Here is a 19,230-nt window from a genome sequence, read left to right as displayed (position 1 = left end):
TGCTTTTCATTTTCTGATCCATGCTTTATTTTTTGGGTAAATATTCATACATATTTATATTTTTATCAGATAGGAAACACATTTGCTGAATACAATTTCATGCCCTGTGATTCAGATAAAACTTATATTTCACATAAAAAAGTGTATTTTTTTTTAAATGCAAAATTGTTAAGATATTGCAACATGAAGTTGACATGGTTACGGACACTACAAATCCTTACATTTGCAAAGAATGCTAAAATAGCAACAATTACGCCAAGCTTACACCAATTTTAGTATCAATACTTAAAAAATATCAATAATTAACATTTTAAATGATTATTGCAAAATTGTATAATGCTAAAAAAAATCGCCATTTTTGCATGACATACTGTATAAACCATCTTTTCAAAACGGCTAAAATTAGCTACTTGAAATTTTTAGGGAAGCAATATTGGTCACTTTGCAATCATTTTGCGTAAATTTTAGAAGTTACTTCTTTGGCAAACACATTTTCTGTATTATATGTATAACATAAAACAAATGTAATCAGAACCACTACTGTGTTTTGGCCAACTGTAGTTTGATCGATGAATATAGTTTAGTGTTATTGTGTAGAACAGTTCCAAATTGCAGTTACTGTACAAGGTGAATATTCAATTAAAAGATGACTTAATTTATTCTTTTTGTATTTTTGTGCATTTTCAAGAAACATTGCGTTCCATGTTAATTACACATTGCATTAGCGACACAAAGCAAGCCTTAAGCTCCACAGTGAATAACGAAAGAACCGACACAAGCCTTTGACACCAACATCCAATCTTTATTGTACAACTCATTTCACAATTTTTTTCTCATTTTATTTGACGATTCCACCTGCTGCTCACAGATGCATAAAATTTATGAGATTAAGATTTCATAACCACACACGTATAAGGAAACATAAAGCATATAACAATAATTATGACTTAAAACTTGCACATATTCTCATATTGAGTGATCAGAGAGGTGAAGTGTAAAACATAGCCAGCGTTATGGCACGTTAATGTAAGAAAGCCACTGGCGAAGCAAGAGGAAGCAGAACAACGGCGACCGACTCTTCCACAGCGAGGATGGTCGGAGTAGGGGTCAGTAATACACGCAGGTCAAACGCAACCAACACAGTGCTCAGTTAACGGGCTACATCCAGCCGGGATCAAAAAGATAAGGAATTCTGGGAAAGATTCACTGCATCACTGTTAACGTCAGAGGTCTTTTTTCATGAGAGGTCTGCTATCTCGTGGCTCACCGGCTGGTGAATTGAATTGAGTGAAATTTGATATACTTAAACAGTAATAACGTAATGGACAACATTCTCAGCAACCCTCGTGCTTAGGCTCAGCATGGCTGTTTAAAGCTGCAGGGGCCAAGACGTTCTCCGGTGTGTTTTGTGATCTCGATCATTTTCAACTACATCAAGATATCTTGTAGTTTGATCAATAAAAGGTTTTCAGTTAAAACTGTCTCTCTTGTAGTGTTTTATTCTGAACATTACCTTTAAAATATCCATCCCTCAACGATAAATGGATAAGCATTGTCGTAATTCCTGGCCTGGTTGGATTTTTGGTCTGATGATGCGTTTAAAAGTATCTTTTATTCAATGATGTTCTCAGTATCTAAAGCTGAGTACCAGTATCCAATCCACTGGGTCATGCTATCTTTGGTGCGGCCATGGCAAATTGGATATTATTTATTACACACATCACAGGTCATCATAAAGGACAATTCTATGAAGCTTCTCCGTGCTGAACAGTTTAACATTTTCCATGCAGTTCAATTCCTATCGCAACTCAGTGCCAGATTTTTTTAAACCATGGAAAAGCATTAAAGTGTTCAGCCCACCAGTCGCTCTTGAAAAACAGCCAAGTCATCACAGCTCTGAAGGTCGAACAGATATATAAGTATCCTGCCTATAAGTTGACGTGGTGTCTCGGTTAGTCTTTCTCTCTGGGATGCTGATTAAGAGGTTGTGAGTTCAATCCCTGGTACAGTTAAGCTGGCACTGTAGGGCCCTTGAACAAGGCTTGTCAAGTTTTTCTGTTCCAGGGGTGCTGCATCATTGGTGACCCTGTACTTTGATCCCACAATGTCTAACATGCTAGAATAAGTGAAATGCTACTAAAGTTTATCTGGGACATTAAAACCTTTGTTTTGGCTAGGGAATGTATTTTAGAAAGCTCATTTGTTTGTACTCACTCACTTGTAGTCTGTACCGCTGCATTATGTATACAGGATCATGGAGGGCCTGGAGCCCATCCCACGAGACTTAGGCCAATTTTTGGCAGGCCACAAACACATATTCACACAATTTAGGAACATCAAACAGCCTAAACTGCATGTATTTGGACTGTAGGAGGAAACTGGAGTACCTGGAAGAAAACCCACCAAGCACAGGGGGAACATGCACACAGACCGTACAACCCCCCCATATATCATTTCATAATCACCCTACTCTGGCTGACTCTCTAAATTCAGTGCAATTGCCAATTGCCATTGCCATAATAATGCTTGGTTGTGTTTTGAGGGGGTTGAACATGTCCTCAGACACCCCTACATGGGTCGAGATCTCAACACCGCTAAGTTACGCCCTAGTACAGTATATAGTGTCTGAAAAACCATATATGTTCATGACCAAGGGCTTGATTTGCATTTACCTCTTTTGCTTTAATCCAAAGTGACTTACAAGACTAGAGACTAGATAATACTAAGCAGAGGAGGGGTAAAACGCTTTATTCGAGGGCCCAACATTGCCAGCTAAGCGAGTTGAGATTTGAACTCACAACTCTCCAATCAATCAATTTCCCAATGCCCTAACAAAAGAAAGGACCACCAGCTTAACAGATACATCCAGATGGTATCTACTACGGCACAGGTTCACAACCCTGGTCCTGGGGAACCTCCTGACCCTATACATTTTATTGTAAAAGAGTTGTAACTGAATCAATTGTGCTGAGAGGAACACTTAAATTTGCAGAATAACTTGTGGTGCATATCAAGACGAGGATGAGAACCTGCTTGCCAGAAGGTTATTTGGGATTAACCCTACTCATAGAGCTAATATGGTGGGGGGTGTTTTTTAAAAGGTCCTGTGATGTTAGAAGTGGAGCATTATTTAATCCCAATAAAGGGGCTGATGACCTTGAAACTTCCACTCCTTTCAGGGTTAAAGGTTTAGAGGAAATCTAAATTTAAGAAAAGAAGAATTTGGTCTTCGACTGGAACTCAAGAGATGTCAATATCAATATCTGAACTACCAGGACTGACAGGTTGCCAACCACAGTGTATCACCGCATCTACTGCAAACCCATAAATAAAAATGTTATTTGCTCATACGCATTAGCATGTAGAACAGATCATTGGGCGTGTTTAAGATTTTATTATAGCGCTGAAGCAGATACATTGGTTTGCCAGACATAAGCAGTTAACAGTGAGTTCTCTGTCTGCATGTGAACTGTTGCAATCTTTCTGTTTTTCCTCTTTTTCTTTCTTTCTCTCTCTTTCTCACTTTCTCAGGTACTGGATGATGTGCTGAGCGATGAGCTCGGGGTCGTAGGTCACAGAGCGGCGTTTGCGGCTGTGCTTTGCAGATGGAGGCAGATCTGCGTCGATTCGCTTCATCCTCTGCAGGCCGACATGTGGAGACCGGTTGTTCTGACCGCCAAAATCGTCATGGTCTTCATCGCCCACTCGCTTCACCCGCAGGAGCGAGGCTTCGGCATCGGGGGCGGCTGGAGGGGCGGAGTCTAGAGATCGCCTAGCCCGTCTCAGAGGAGTAGATCTGTCACGTCCAATGCTGGCTGCTGCTGCCACTTCCCATTTGCCTCGATGGTTGGATGGGTTCTCGGCTGCCAGATTCGAGATGACCTTCTCCACTAGGTACCTGGGTAAGGCATTAGGAATGAGGATGAGCATGCGAATATTGGTTCAATGCATATGTGGAGTAAATGTTTATTTACTTTGATTTTCAACAGATTTTCTCTATTAGAAGGAGAATGAGAAGGTTGTATCAGGAACGGCATAAAACCTGTGCCAAGGCGTTTGCGGTTCAGATGGTCCGCTCAGGCGACAATTCAAAAGACCAACAACAACAACAACAACCATTACCATACTGTATCTCATGCATTCCTTCTGATGATGTGCATGATCAGAAACCATTTTTATCAAGTGGACACTGATGCTGTCTTGTCCCTTATTTACACTCTGTTTTTATTGATTTTAGTACTGTTTGTTTCTATAATCTACGGTTGGAGAAGAATAACGAATTATCATCACACACTGTGGTGTCAAATGGGTTGCCTTTTAAATCTGGGTTCAATCGGTTGTCTCAGGAAGACACCCCTGTCTCATCTGGGTGCTATACACCGTAAGAGACCATCCGGAATTTCATAAAGCTGCTTTGTTGAGAGTGCAGCATACATCACATAAAATTGAATTGAATTATAAAAGGCTTAAACTCATTGATGGAAGCTTAGAGAGGTAATCACTGGCCCAAAGGGAACACTGTTCTGGCAGTGGGATGAAATCGCCATCATGTTTAGACCGTCACTGCTTTTAAGATCTTTGAAGGGGAGATAAGCTATTTGTTTCCAAGTATAGACATTGGCCTAACTGGCACATGGCAAATCTGTAGCGTAATCAAATCACATCAATTGACTAGCTATATTTGGATATTTGGCTTTTTTCCACCATCTATATTGAAAGTTCATTACACCAGGATAGGTGTTGAAGGTCAACATGAAGGCCACTTTCGCTGATGGAGGCTCGGGGACAAAACCGTACATGGGAATTTAAATCCTAAACTATTAAGCGACTGCAGTCACAAGCCTGTGACTCTCTCTTCCTCTTCCTGTCATCACTTTTGACACTGTTAAAAGTTAATCCTCACTTTTTTTTTTTTTTACTTTTTTCAGACATGAAAAGTGCTGACACTGGAGACTCTGGTGTTTTTTAAGATGTTTCTTATCGTGGTTAAATTATGTGAAGCATCCTCCATGCAAGTATTGATGATGAGCAAGTACTATAATATAAAGAAATAAAAAAATGTTAAAAGGTATTTTTCTCACCGGAGCATCTCCTGGTCTCGGTCCTGCCCTGCCTGGATCATCCTCTCCTGCCTATAGCGGTTGAGCAGAGCCTCGGTGAGCTGTGGGTCCAGCAGTGCCTGGGGTTTCGCCATGTTCACGGTCTGATCCGTCTCATCATAGTCTGGAGGGTAAGATTCCTGGAAGTCACCTTCCACCTGCTCTTCCTCTTCCTCCGGTCTTGTTTGGCCGTTATTCTCAGCCTCGCTCAGGAGACGCAGTAACCCTGCCAGGTAGACTGCCTCCTGCTCCTGCCTCTGGTCGTTCTCCAGGTGATGCAGGGCGTGGCCCAATCCCTGCGCTCTCAGGGCCTCTGGCTGGTAGTACACATCGCTGCCCCGTCCATTGAACCCAGCAGGAGGGTATGACATCATCTGAGCCTCGTAGGGCATTGCATCACGCAGGTCACGGCGAAGGCGTGCAGTTCCTCCCCCATGCATGACAGAGAGAGGCTGAGAGAGAGAGAGAGAGAGATAGTATGGTTAGAGAGTAATATTAAAATATTAAGTGACTTGTATAAAACTCTTTCTAACTTTGCTCCATGAGGCACAAAAGCAGTTTTATTAAAAATGTTTTCAGCCATAAGAGATAGGAGACTGTGTGTAGTGATTAATATATTTATTACATACCTGCTTATACAGAGCCTCTCTTCTTTTACCACTAAATACACTTATTAACTTTAAATACACTAATTAAGCCTTAATTACCTGCTGATACGCAAATTAACCGATAATTAACTCTAATAAAATAAAAATACACTTAATAATTTCAAATACACAAATTAACTGCTAATACATTAATTAACCACTAATACACCAATTATCTATTATACAATAGATAATTTCAAATACATCAATTAACCTTAAATACTAATATAGTAATTAACTACCAATATACTAATTAAGCACAAATATAAAAAATAGATTACTGTAATTAACTGCTAATGCATTCAATCAGTAATCATTACATTAAATTTCTTTATATCTTTTTCCTTCCTTCCGCCTGTCCACAGGCCCGCCCCACTGATCGCCCGCCCCACTGATCGCCCACCCCTACGCCCACCCGCCCGCTATTTCCTTTTTGTCTCACATCCCTAAAATCCAGAGCTAATTTTTGTTTTATTTTTCAGTTTCGCTTCACAAATTTAAGACTATGTGACTCTTTAAACACTTGAATAGTCAATCTAATCTACAAACACACACACATCGAACTCCAGCTGAAGTATTTATGGAATAAAAGGCGGCAGTAACTGGCTGCACTGGTTTCCTGCTGCAGGATGAGGAGCTGAGTGACGAGCGCAGACGCATTAAAGCGAGCGTCTGATTCATAGAGGATGAAAAGGCTTTTATACACGCTAATGGAGCGCTGAGACCGAGCTGTGGATCTCTCTTATGAGTGTCGGAGGAAATTCATTAAATGGAAGTGACGGCTTTATCCTGAAACATTTACACAGCTGGGGTCTTCTCAGTGCTGCCCGTGGTGTGTGTGTGTGTTTGTGTCATTACAGAATACTCACTCACACACTCACTCACTCATCATCTATACCGCTTTATCCTGTATTCAGGGTCGCGGGGGGCCTTGAGCCTATCCCAGAAGACAACCTGGGCAGGGTGCCTATCCATCACAGGGCACACACATACACACACACTACGGGCAATTTGGGAACGCCAATTAGCCTAATCTGCATGTCTTTGGACTGTTGGAGGAAACTGGAGTACTTGGAGGAAACCCATCAAGCACTGGGAGAACATGCAAACTCCATGCACACAAACGGGAATCGAACCCCGCCCTTGGAGGTGCAAGGTGACAGTGCTAACCACTACACCACGATACTGCCTAATTATAAAATGGCTTAGGATTATTCAGGCTAGAAAATACAGCTGATGAACAACGGACATTATATTGTATGTGCAGTGGAGCTTTATAAAATCTTTCTTTCTTTTTTTCTTTCTTTTATCGCCTTCTATTTAATTAATCTTCTTTTGCATTCATTTTCTTATGTTTAGTTACCTAGTCAGCTAATTAATACATTTTTCTTTCTTTCTTTCTTTCTTTCTTTCTTTCTTTTCCTTTATGTTCTTTCTTTCTTCAGACGCAATGAGTCTAAAACTTAAACTCACCCTACATTACACATCGTGCATTACAATATCGTACACACCCACGCTGCAGCTCCTGAAATACATCAGCCAGCACAGCGCTTCAGTGCCTTTAATCCAGTATTCCAGCTCAAGGCAAAAAAATATTACTGCATACGTTGAGTAATAATAGGCCGAATGTCTAAATCTGATTTACATGAGCAAATGCTTTTTTTTTAACAGAATCGTGTGAGCCTCAGGATAAGAAATAAAATCCTAAGAGATGTAACGGGCTCACTGAGTTAGAATAAATGCATTGTTTAATAATATTAACCCCTTAAACTCTCAGCACCAATCAGGATCCAGATTCAGGATCTGTTCACCGTCACTTCACTACTGGTTCACTGCACTAAAACCCTGCAGTAATGCAGCTCAGCCACTGCCTCATGACCTCCAGCAAGGTGCCATTACTTTTGTCCGAGCTGAGTGGCAGATCTTTTTAGTTTTATTTAATGGACTTGTTTTGAATCTCTTGATCTCATTCTACTCAATTTGTTAGTTAGCTCCTTTTTTTATTTGTTCCTTGCTTTGTTCTTTCTTTCTGTATTTCTTTCTTCTATCAATCTTTCTTTCCTTCATTTGTTCTTTCTCTTTCTTTTTTGTTCTTTTTTTCATTTCTTTTTTTCTTCCTTCCTTCTTTCTTTCATTCTTTTGTTTATTTGTTCCTTGCTTTGTTCTTTTTTCTTTCTTTCTTTCTTTCTTTCTTTCTTTCTTTCTTACTTCTTTTTTTATATTTCTTTCTGTCTTTCTTTCTTCCTTCATTCTTTCTTTCGTTCTTTTGTTTATTTGTTCCTTCCGTCCTTCTTTCTTTTTTTCTAAGAGTCTTTATAGTCCGCCTCATCTGGAGCAGCCATTCCACTGTTAGGCGACTAATGATGAAGGCAGAGTGTCCCTAAAGCATCCCAGCACCGTTATATCATTACTAAATGGTAGAGCGAGCATCACTCTGCACACTCTCTCTCCTAATTAAAATGCTTTGGGGGCAAAGTTAGCTCAGATCTTTCAGAGTTACGATCAATACAATTGTTCCGAACCAAATGAAAGCTTCTTTAATGATTTTATGTGTAATGAGAGTGTTGTTTTCCTTCACTTTCACAGAATTTCCTAATGAAGTGTGTGTGACTTTAAGGAGTTTCTTAGAATAACCGGGATGAGGGATAATAGATTGTTCTGCGACTGACGTATGGAGGTGTAGCGAAGGAGGCAGCGAGTGAGTCACAGTTGAGTCACTCTGGCGCATGATGACGTCTGAGCCTCGCAAGACATGCATATGTGTGCTGTGTGTGTGTGTGTGTGTGTGTGTGCATGGTTTTGTTTATGTCAATGTTCAGTCTGTTCTTATAATTAATTAAATAAAGTCTTATACCAAACCCTTATGGTTTAGAAAGGGTCCCTATGCATAATGACCTTGATTTCTTTTAGTCTGGTTGCTATGGAAACCATTCACGTGGTGAGATTTTGGCATTTTCTTCTATATAGGTTTTTAGAAAAGTACCAACCTCTAATCTGAAGGCGTTTCCCTTTTGCATGGTTTGCAATCACAAGTCAAAGTCATAAAGTCGTTTGCAAGTTTCGTAGCCCTTAAAAGTGAAACAAAAGTGTTAGCTATTGCTAATGGTGACCCAGGAGCGCTATGGTTAATTTTCACATCTCCACAGTGAAACATGGTGATGGCAGCATCACTTACACATTTTATACAAATTGCTTAAATTAACTAATAATAAAAGATTCAAAGGAAATCAATAGCCAATAGAAGAGTACTGAGTGAATCCGTGTGATTACCCAAGGACATTAGCAGGAACAGAGATCATGCGAGTGTACAGTATATGCTATGAGTTACTTTTCCTCAAGCGTTGAGACGATGATTGCTTATGATTGCTGTCTGTTTTGCTATGTTGCATAGCTATTCAACAGCTAGCTCGAAGCCTGATGTTCATTGTGAGAGGGAATAACAATTAGCTTGCTATGTTTGACCTATGTTTCCAGGGTCCTATGTTCCCTAGTTCAATTTTCAGTGTACACTCATTAACCTTCATATTTTGTTTGAGACAGATCTGACCCCTTTTAAGCTAAAAATTTTTGGGATATTACCTAGTGTCATCTGCATAACAGTGGTATTAAGTCATGCGAAGATATGACCTCATCATACTTGGTTTAGAGGACCAAGTACTGAGCCTTGTGGGACACCAGTGGAGAGTCTGCATGGGGCAAATGTGGATTCCCTTCATTTCACATCATACGACCAATTTTCTAGGTAGGAGGCAAAACATTGCCATGCTGTGCCACAGATTTCAAGGCTTGCAAGGACAAACTAGAGAAACTTGTAGTTTACCGTGTCAAATGCTGCTAAGAGATTTAGGATGATCATTTAGGATGATCATAAATGACATTTCAGCTGATCTAGCAGCATGGAGCTTCTCAGTGACAGACAGAAGGGCAGTCTCTGTGGAACGTGCCGATTTGAATACTTAGTCACTAAGCCAGACTAGGCTCACTTCTGCCTTAAGGATGATTGTTTTCTATAACTGATATGCATTTCAAATCTTAAAACAGACCTTACAGGAGACTAAAGGGTTTTCTTTCTTTTAAGAAATAGTAACAGCACTCTATAACAGTCTACATACTGTAAGTATGGCATTTGCGATACCACATTATTTGGTTGATTTAGTTTTGGACATCACGCCATATGATCCTATATAATCCTGACAATATTTATTCAGTTGTCGCACCATATCGACGCATCTCATTAATTTCTGAGTGCATGCACAAGCACCGTGCCAAACAACCATGCTGTGGCTGTCTTGAGTATGTGCATGCTTAGTTAACAGCTAGTATAAATCAGGTTACGAACAAACTTCCTACAGCAAATAGAAAGATTTACATGCAGATTTGGTTAAAAAATATAATGCTTATGGTTTCTGAAAGTTTAGATTTCTGAGTATGTATACAGACCGAAATGTGTGGGTGTCCAGCCACAGCCGTGTCTGATGGCTTTCCCAGCTTACCACATGTAAATCGATCAGCCATAACACTAGCACCGCTGCCGGGGGAATTGAATAACATTTATTATCAATGATATGCCAGTAACCTGGGGACAGGACCAAGGGCAGCCAAGGCTCATTTATTCCTGTGTGGAGCAAATGCCAGCCTGCCTCGCCCTATCCCACAGAAAAGCCAATGCAGCACATACTGCTAAAAAAGTTAATGATGAAAAGATACCAGAACACCAAGTGCATCACAGCCTGTTATGTATGGGGCTTAGCAGACAAGTTTTGGATTTTCACCAGCTCTTAGTCTAATCAAACATTCATGGGATGTGCTGGAGAAACAAGTCTGATCCATGAAGTCTCCACCTTGCTGCTAACATCCTGGTGCCAGACACAACAGCACACCTTCATACGTCTTGTGGAGTCCAGGCCTCGTGGCATCAGAACTGTTTTGTGGCACAAGGAGAACCTAAATCCTAGGTGGTTTTAATGTAAATGTTATGTCTATATTTATGTTCATTTTCTATTGCTTTATGTTCTGTCTTCGTAGAAGCCACGTTGTGAATTAGCACACATACACAGTGTGTATTCTTAGTCTGAGCCATTTGTTTGACCAGAAATGTAATGCAAATTAAATCATTTAACCAAATTATTTTTAAAAAACACCATCTGCTATCAATGGCTTAATTAGTGATAAAAAATGCCTTCAAATTATAATAAAAATAACTCTTAGACAAAACAACCAGATGTCTGAACTGAACTCCATATTAACTTTAACACATCTCCTGCTATACTGAACTTCCAGTCTCACACAGTATAATGCAGATCGATCCCTGCTATCCGTTATCACCCAGATGAGGATGGGTTCCCTGTTCAGTCTGGTTTCTCTCAAGGTTTCTTCCTACTGCCATCTCAGGGAGTTTTTCCTTGCCACTGTCGCCGTCATCCTCATCTTGCTCATATGGGTCAGTCTTATCACTTTGATTCATAGACATTCACATTTTATATAAATGTAATAATTCTTTTGATTGTGTAAAACTGCTTTGCGACAGTGTCAATAGTTAAAAGCGCTATACAAATAAAATTGAATTCAATTCAATTATTTTGTCCTGAGATTTCTGCTATAAAGGTTTGAAGCTGCTGGCGGCATGGTGGCTTAGTGGCCTTGCACCTCCAGGATTTGTTTTTTTTGCATGTTCTTCCCATGCTTGCTGGGTTTCCTCCCACAGTCCAAAGATATGCAGATTAGGTTAACTGGCATTAATAAAATTGCTCGTAGTGTGTGTATCTGTCCACGTTGTACCCCGCCTTGTGCCATAAGTCTAAGTGAAGTGATTTAGTGAAATGGTTCCTGTAAAACCATTTCAGTCCAGTAAAGACAATGGGTGAGTATGTGAAGTTTGAAGAAAATTAAAACAAAAAACCAAAAAAAAAATTATAAAAAAAAAAAAGGCTATGCACTGATTTTTTTTGTCTTAAAATGATATATTATTGCTGATCTACAGCTGTGAATAGGATCGGATTAGAATTAATTCTAGCAAGGTTGAGACAGATTGTACTATCATTATATATTTAAAAATTATTGTTATTATTATTATTATTATTACTATTATTATTGATTTTTCTTTTGAGCTGGAAAAGGTCAGCTCGCTGTTTAGATGAAATAACCCAGAGGAACACTGGTTTAACACAGAATGGAAGAACTGCAATTATACATGAGCTATTACCTCACTACATTTATCACTGTTTGTATCTGTGCGTGTATGTGTGTGTGTGTGTGTGCGTATGTGTGTGCGCACCCACCGAAAGCTGTTGCTATGACAGCACAGCTCCTCGGCTCACGACGGCGTGTTTGTAGCTAATTAGATTGTACAGCAGCTCCGGGGCTTCCTGTTCAATCGTGTATCCTGTGCACATTTACCCTCTTTCTCGCATTTTAATTATTTAATATCGTTTAATGAAAAAGGATAAACCCTCATACGTATATTAGTCGTAACAAGATGTCACACTGATGACATGATTTAGTGAAATGGTGTGTTTCTTATACTAGATGATAAGAAACGACAATACTCTTACTGACCACTTTATTAGGAACGTCTGGGTGGGACTCCACTTCTCTTTCAGGACCAGGCACGGATTCCACAACATGACGGAAACGTTCTATTGACCTGACTGCTCCACATTATTGCTGCAGATTTGTTCGCTCTACATGCATGTTCCAAATCTTGTCCCGAATGTGCTTTACTGGATACAGTTATGGTTTTGAAGGCGACTGATCCAGTACACTGAATTCATTGTCATGTTAATGGAACCAGTTTCGGGTTACTTGAGTGATCTCGCTGGATGTAGGTGGTACGGAGTCATAAATTTTGCCTATAAAGTGACTCACATGGTCACCAACAACACTCCGTAGCATTTAAATGGAGTGTGGTGTTAAGATGCCTATTGTATGCCAAGAAAAACATTCCTATTACACCATCTACATCCCCTCCACCAGCCTGAAAAGCCTAAACAAGGCAGGGTGGGTCCATGGATTCATGCTGTCCATGCCATATTTTGACTGCATCAGGATTCATTAGCATTGACCAGCCAGAGTTTACCAGCCCAGTTTTAGTTACCCTGTGCCTTAAATTTTTTTCAACTTTCGACTTTAAATTTAAGACTGAAACACAATGTGGTCTTCTGCTGATTTACACCACAATGGTTTGAGATGCTTTTCTGTTCAGCATGGTTCTAAGAATGGTTTATTTGAACCCACTCTGGACCTTGTCTTGACCTCCTGAAGCATTTCTACTTGCAGAACTGCTGTGCACTGAATGTTCCTTTTGGGATTTTTATTTTTTTTGCACCATTTTGCATAACGACTCACATGTGCAAAAAAATTCCACAAGATCTGCAATTTCTGAAATGCTTTAAGCAGCCCATCTGGCACCAAGAATAAGATTAAGATTTGTACACATTTCATTGTTAGATGTGAACATAAATAGTTCATGAAAGCACTTGATCGGCTCATTGCTCTACTGCCGCATGATCGGCTGACTTGTCCAGGTATATATACATATCTGCTCCAACATACACACACACACACACACACAATATATATATATATATATATATATATATATATATATATATATATATATATATATATATGTGTGTGTGTGTGTGTGTGTGTATATATGTTGGAACAGATATGTATATATACCTGGACAAGTCAGCCGATCATACATATGATATATATATATATATATATATCGTATATATATATATATATATATATATATATATATATATATATATATATAGTATATATATATATATATATATATATATATATATAAGTATATATATATATATATATATATATATATATATATATAAGTATATATATATATATATATATATATATATATATATTAATACTAAATTTATTTGTATAGGTTAAATATTGATATATATGATATTATCATTAATATTATATTTATATAATATACATAATACTATTTTTCTTTTCCTGAAGTGTGTATACATTTTTTTGGCTCACTCTGTATCTGGTCAAATAATAACTTGTAAGAACAAGATAATTCTTTCTGTCATATAATGTAGCAGACAATGTAGACATGTATACAATATGTGGCATCATCATTCATATAAGGGTCATAAGGATTTTTTTTTATTCTATAATATTTAATGGAAAAATATTGAATCTTGCATCATCCATGACCTGGGTTTGGTCTGCTGTTAGATAATAGTATTCATTATCCTTATGTTTTCCTATGTCCATTCATCTTACCAGGATCAATAGACTCAAAAAAACAACAACCCATCAATATCTAAAAACGCAGGCTGTCTTTCCTTATCCTGTGCTTACACTCATGGCAATTAAGCTACGCAGCATAAATCAACACACACTCTTATCTCTCTACCCAGTAACACCGTACACATTATTGTGTTTGTTATTCCCTGATTTGAGATCCTCCCAGATCCAGACAGCATGATTTTTTCGGGCAAAAAAACAAACATATTGTTAATCATTAATACTCCTCGAGATTGATATTTAACCTTCTCTGTAATAGCTTCTAAATATAGGCTTTATAACCTTTCTGTTGCCTTGGAAGTACGCAGCTCTCCTCCCAGATCTCTCCAGACTTTATGAAGGCGACATGGCTGCGTTGCCTGGTGATGGACGTGGCTGCGTTTACTTCCACCTTGCAATAGTGGTCAAATATCCGCCCAGCACAAATGAACACCATCGACCAGATGGTCACATGGTTAAATCATTACTGCGAATGCTTGGAGGTGCTCTGAGAGGCGATTTAGATGCCCTTTATACGGTATGTAGATGTACCATGAAATGCATGATTATGGATAAATATTCAATTACAACCCAATTCACTCATGCACATTTCAGATAGTTTATACATTGTTTAACAGGTTCGAATAAAAGGATAGTTAATAATATATTTATATATATATTAATGCATTAATTTACGATCACATAAGCATAATTCTATAGTCAATTTTATATAGAAATTTTCTATAAAGCAAAATAGATAAAGCATATGAAAAAATTGTACTTTGTGTGACTTTGTAAACACCCCATTGTGATGTGTGTATATGTGTGTGTGTTTTGTATGTGTGTGTTACCTTGGCCTCCAAGAGCGGACTCTGGAGGAAAGCCACGCAGAAGAGGAGCAGTATGGAGCTGGTACGAGGGCCCGACATCCTGCAGACGAGAATGAAGCTGCCCCTTACGACAGAGAGATACGCCGTCACTGAGCCCTGGACCACAGATGGAGCGATCCAGATGGAGGGAGGGGGAGAGCGTGAACAAGAGCGAGGGAGGGAGAGGAAGAAAGGAAGAAAAGGGGAGGAGCCTGTCTCTAAATAAAAAGGGATGAGAAAGCACTCTTGGGAGAGAACGAGACGCCGAATGAGCAGAACAGAAAGTACACGAGAGAGAGAGAGAGAGAGAGAGAGAGAGAGAATAAGAAGGGTACATGTAAAAAGTGTGAGTGTGGTTTGCATGAGACAGAGGTGTAAGTTAACATGGAGGAGACTACCATGAAAAATGTTTACATATTAAATATGATTCGGGTTCATACAAATGTAACTTAATATGATGAGATGTGAGGAGCAAATAAATTGGAAAAGCAGTTCATGCCTCACATCGATCACGTAGCAGAAAAGCTTTTAAAGCGTTCATAAATCAATCCATCCATCCATTCATGCATCCATCCATTAATTGATTCATTCATAATCATAATCCTGCCTCCATAAAGTCAGGATAATTCCTTGTTCCATGGTGGAAATGTTAGATTATGTTAGTCAACAGTTTAACTATATTTAATTTAAAATAAAGACATTTGCCTAAATCAAATAAGAAGATGCATTTATAAACATTTATAGATGGAACCCAGCAAGCAAAGAGACCAAGGTCACGACCACGACTTGGCCTCCAAATTCCCCAGGACCCAATCCGATCGAGCATCCATGAGATGCACTAGACAAACATGTCTGAACCACTTCGCAAACCGCAGCACCCAAAGGATCTGCTGATGATGTCCTGGCAACAGAACCCACAGCAACACACCCAGAGATGCCCTGAGGGGGCAGAGCTGTACCGGTGACACAAGGGGAACCTAAAATCTGGGTGGTTTTAATGTTATGGCTGATTAATATACATTAAAAGTCCCTCTTTATTTCTCTGTATAATATAGTCCCCTGCTACACTAATGCACTTATCCCAGAGTTACACTACTGCTTGGATACCATAATGGTAGAAAGTTTTATTAGTACACTGGAGCCATGATCCGATTGCCTGTCTGATTCACGTCTGAAACACTGGTCTCCCAGGAACTCCTTTTTGGCAATAAAGCCCAGCCGATGAGTGCAAGTGGTGTTGGTAAATGATTGTGTGTACACTTTCCACAGACAAAGAGAAATGATACAATATTAGCATTTACATATAATAACATTAGTGTTTTTGTATTATGTGGTTATTAATTGCAGTTAACTATATATCTTTGTAGTTATTATAAAATGTTGTTAAAAAAATATTAGGCCCAAAAAGACTGCATCGTTCTTCAGCCTGAGCGACACTCTGTCTCTGCTTACCTTAAAGCTGTTCATTACGTCTTGTCTCTTCCTGGAGACATCAGCAATGTTTTACCCATACAATCCATTTATGAACATGACTTAACTCCTAGATCTGACACACTTTATATTGACAGAACCAATAATGCAAAACTGTTATAGTGAAAAGCAAAGCTGTTTTTTTATTAGAATACAAAAATAAATTTATGTTCATTGGTACAGTAGGTAAATGCAAAATTCTTTTGAGTACATGCATACACAATGAATACATGTTTAATGTTTAATAAATGATGAAAATAAGTTTTCCACAATCAACATTAGTAGAATATCAATAAAACACTGACTGTTATGGGAAAATAATTAAAGCCTAGGTGGTGTGATGATGCAAGATTACCTGTAAATTGATGGAATTAAAATGGCTTTATTTTTTCTCTCTCTCTTGCCAAAAGACCACAACACCAAAACTCCTCTGTCTTCTTCACGTGTCTGAAAACGTCCTGCAATACCTCTGACTGCAAACTGGGGACCACGCTGACACTGGAGACTCCTTTTCTCTGTTTCATTCTTTATACTGTTCATCCTGTACAGGGTCACGGAAAGCCTGGAGCCTATTCCAGGGGATTAGGGGCATAAGGCGGGTATACACATAGTGAAAAGCCGATAGCGCTGCAAGATCTCACCTCCATCGTATCTTAACTGTACGTCAATTTGGATTAATTGGCATCCAAATGTGGTGGCTCAAAAGTTAAGCTTCTTGGCCACTGAGAAGAAATTCCATTCAAGCCTAGAGGACACTGATGGGGCAGTAAGCATGCCCCTTAATTTGATCTCACCTTCAGGGGCAGAATATCATACTTAACCATGCACTCTGACCCCAGCTTCCTAACAAGATGGCAAATGCTGCACTGTAATGTACAGTATATGTGACAAATGAAGGCTTCCTCTCAATATCATAAATCAAATTGCGGGTTAAGGGGGCAGAGACATGTGCATAGACTCTGCATTATAAGCGTTTGGGTCTTGGAGTAAATTTTTTGGTTAGTATTCAGAGCTGATTAACATACAGTACAATCTAATGTAATCTGTGCCATTAATAATAGAAAATTATATCAAAATGCTTAGCGTCAGGATACATGGCAATGAAGCGCGGCTACAGAAACACAAAACCATTAATAAAGTGATGCTTACTGTGTTTTTGAATGCCCTGTTTAAAAACATGCTGATCTTACCATTAATTAATAGATCAGACAGTATGGCGATTCGTTTAATGATACGCCTGGGACCTGAACCGAATGAGTCAACCCCTATTGGTGAGCTGATCCAAATCATCTGACTCATTTAAAAAACAAGGGAGAAATGTTACAAGTCTGCTCGTGTTATAAAAGAAAAAGGAAGTGACAGGCTATATAGTATACGTTCCACATGGCATTTTCTTTGATTGCCAGAATGGCTCTGCCTGCCTGTATATCTGCGGAGTGGACACCCTGGCTTCACCTGTCTTTCAGGCAATGTTACAGGGGTGACCCCTGACATTCCTGTGCCAGCTTCACGGCTAGCCCGGAACGCCCTGACAAGTTTGGGATCTAGTATGTGCTGGGCTGGCACCCAAGAGCACTCCTCTGGACCGTACCACTCCTAGTCCACCAGGTACTGTGTGGTGCTCTGGACCTGTCTAGAGTCCAGGATTCAGCAAACTGTGAATAGGGTCAATGTGCTGCAGAGCACTGGCCAAAATCGACTAGCGAATTTCAGACCGTGGTCAGAGACTGGGTTAGTTGGAAGGCCGGGCACATGAACCACCTGTTGGAGAATCAACTGAGCCGTCTTCTTAGCCGATTGAAGTTTTGGTAAGGGAATACACTTACAGGCTTTGCAAAAATGGTGTACCACTACCAAAATGACCGTGTTCCTCTTGGACACAGAAAGACCTGTAACAAAGTCCGGTTTTCATGGTATGGTAATGACCCAGTAGTTCGGTGGGCTGTGTGCGGGATTCTTTGTTCTGTGAGCAGGTCGGACAGGCCACAACATAGGTCCAAACATCCTTCTCCATGCCGGGCCACCAAAGACACCGGCGGAGGAAATCCTGGGTTCTAGCAGCACATGTATGTGGGGGCATGTGTCCCCATGCTAGACCCTGGGGGTGGATGGCGGCGGGAATGTATAACTTTCCGGGGGGTCTCCCTCCCAAATCTGGTTCCTGGCGCTGTGCCTACCTGACCTGTTGCTCAATGGCCCAGCATATGGGGGCTAAGACACGTGCTGGTTTGAGGTTTTTTTCTCAGCGCTATGTAATGCGAGGTGAGGGCACTTCTTTAATATTGACTCTTACAACTCATCAGGGGGTATATTTTCTACTATGACGAGGAGCGCGAGTACAGCCTCACTTCTTTGCCCCACCCCCAACTAAAATCCTCCCAAGCTCGTGCTTGGCTTCCCCTCCTTCTCTTGTGACATTTATTTACAAGTTTTTATTTATTCTTTCGTTATTTTTAATCTTTTCTCAGTTTCTCTTTTCTTTGCCGGAGAAGAAATACCGGAGCGACGTTTCCAGACCTGGTGTATTGCCTAGCATCTCTCTGCCTGTCTAAATCTGAGGAATGGACCCCCATGCATTCGCCTGTCTTGCGTTCGGCCATGTTACATATGGAAAGTGTCGTGACATTATTACTAAGTATATCCTACTATGGTATACTAGGATGCACTAATCAGCTGTTTATTCAGGTAGCAGCGTCGTTTGTAAATGAGTTTACTCTTTGAACCAAATCCTTGAGGAGTCAACTGGCAAATCAGGGACTTTTACCATTTTAGTTTTGATTCTGTTTGAGTATTATCAATTATATATAATATAAAAAGGAAAAACAGCGTAAAGATGATCCATATTCTGTCATTTGGTGTTTTTAATAAGAAAAA

At 39.6% G+C, this 19,230-nt stretch overlaps 1 protein-coding gene across 1 annotated transcript; it reads right to left on the bottom strand.

Moving 5' to 3' along the window:
- Positions 1-781: 781 nt before the first annotated feature.
- pcsk1nl (proprotein convertase subtilisin/kexin type 1 inhibitor, like) lies at positions 782-15,042 on the bottom strand. Its single transcript, XM_053503179.1, has 3 exons — positions 14,869-15,042; positions 5,082-5,551; positions 782-3,898 (listed from the first exon to the last, which is right to left on the bottom strand). The coding sequence occupies exons 1-3, from the start codon at positions 14,944-14,946 to the stop codon at positions 3,520-3,522; spliced, it is 927 nt and encodes a 308-aa protein (XP_053359154.1). The 5' UTR covers positions 14,947-15,042; the 3' UTR covers positions 782-3,519.
- Positions 15,043-19,230: the final 4,188 nt, after the last annotated feature.

This window comes from Clarias gariepinus, chromosome 9 (genome assembly GCF_024256425.1).
Source record: "Clarias gariepinus isolate MV-2021 ecotype Netherlands chromosome 9, CGAR_prim_01v2, whole genome shotgun sequence".
Classification (NCBI taxonomy): Eukaryota; Metazoa; Chordata; class Actinopteri; order Siluriformes; family Clariidae; genus Clarias; species Clarias gariepinus.
Note: the sequence above shows the minus strand (reverse complement) of the source record. Positions and strands in the feature narration are given on the sequence as shown.

Excerpts from the sequence above, each read along its gene's own strand:
- pcsk1nl (XM_053503179.1), bottom strand. The coding sequence starts at position 14,946 with ATGTCGGGCCCTCGTACCAGCTCCATACTGCTCCTCTTCTGCGTGGCT. Across the intron at positions 5,552-14,868 it reads GTCCGCTCTTGGAGGCCAAG|CCTCTCTCTGTCATGCATGG; the intron begins GTAACACACACA and ends TCTCTCTCTCAG. Across the intron at positions 3,899-5,081 it reads CGAGACCAGGAGATGCTCCG|GTACCTAGTGGAGAAGGTCA; the intron begins GTGAGAAAAATA and ends TGCCTTACCCAG.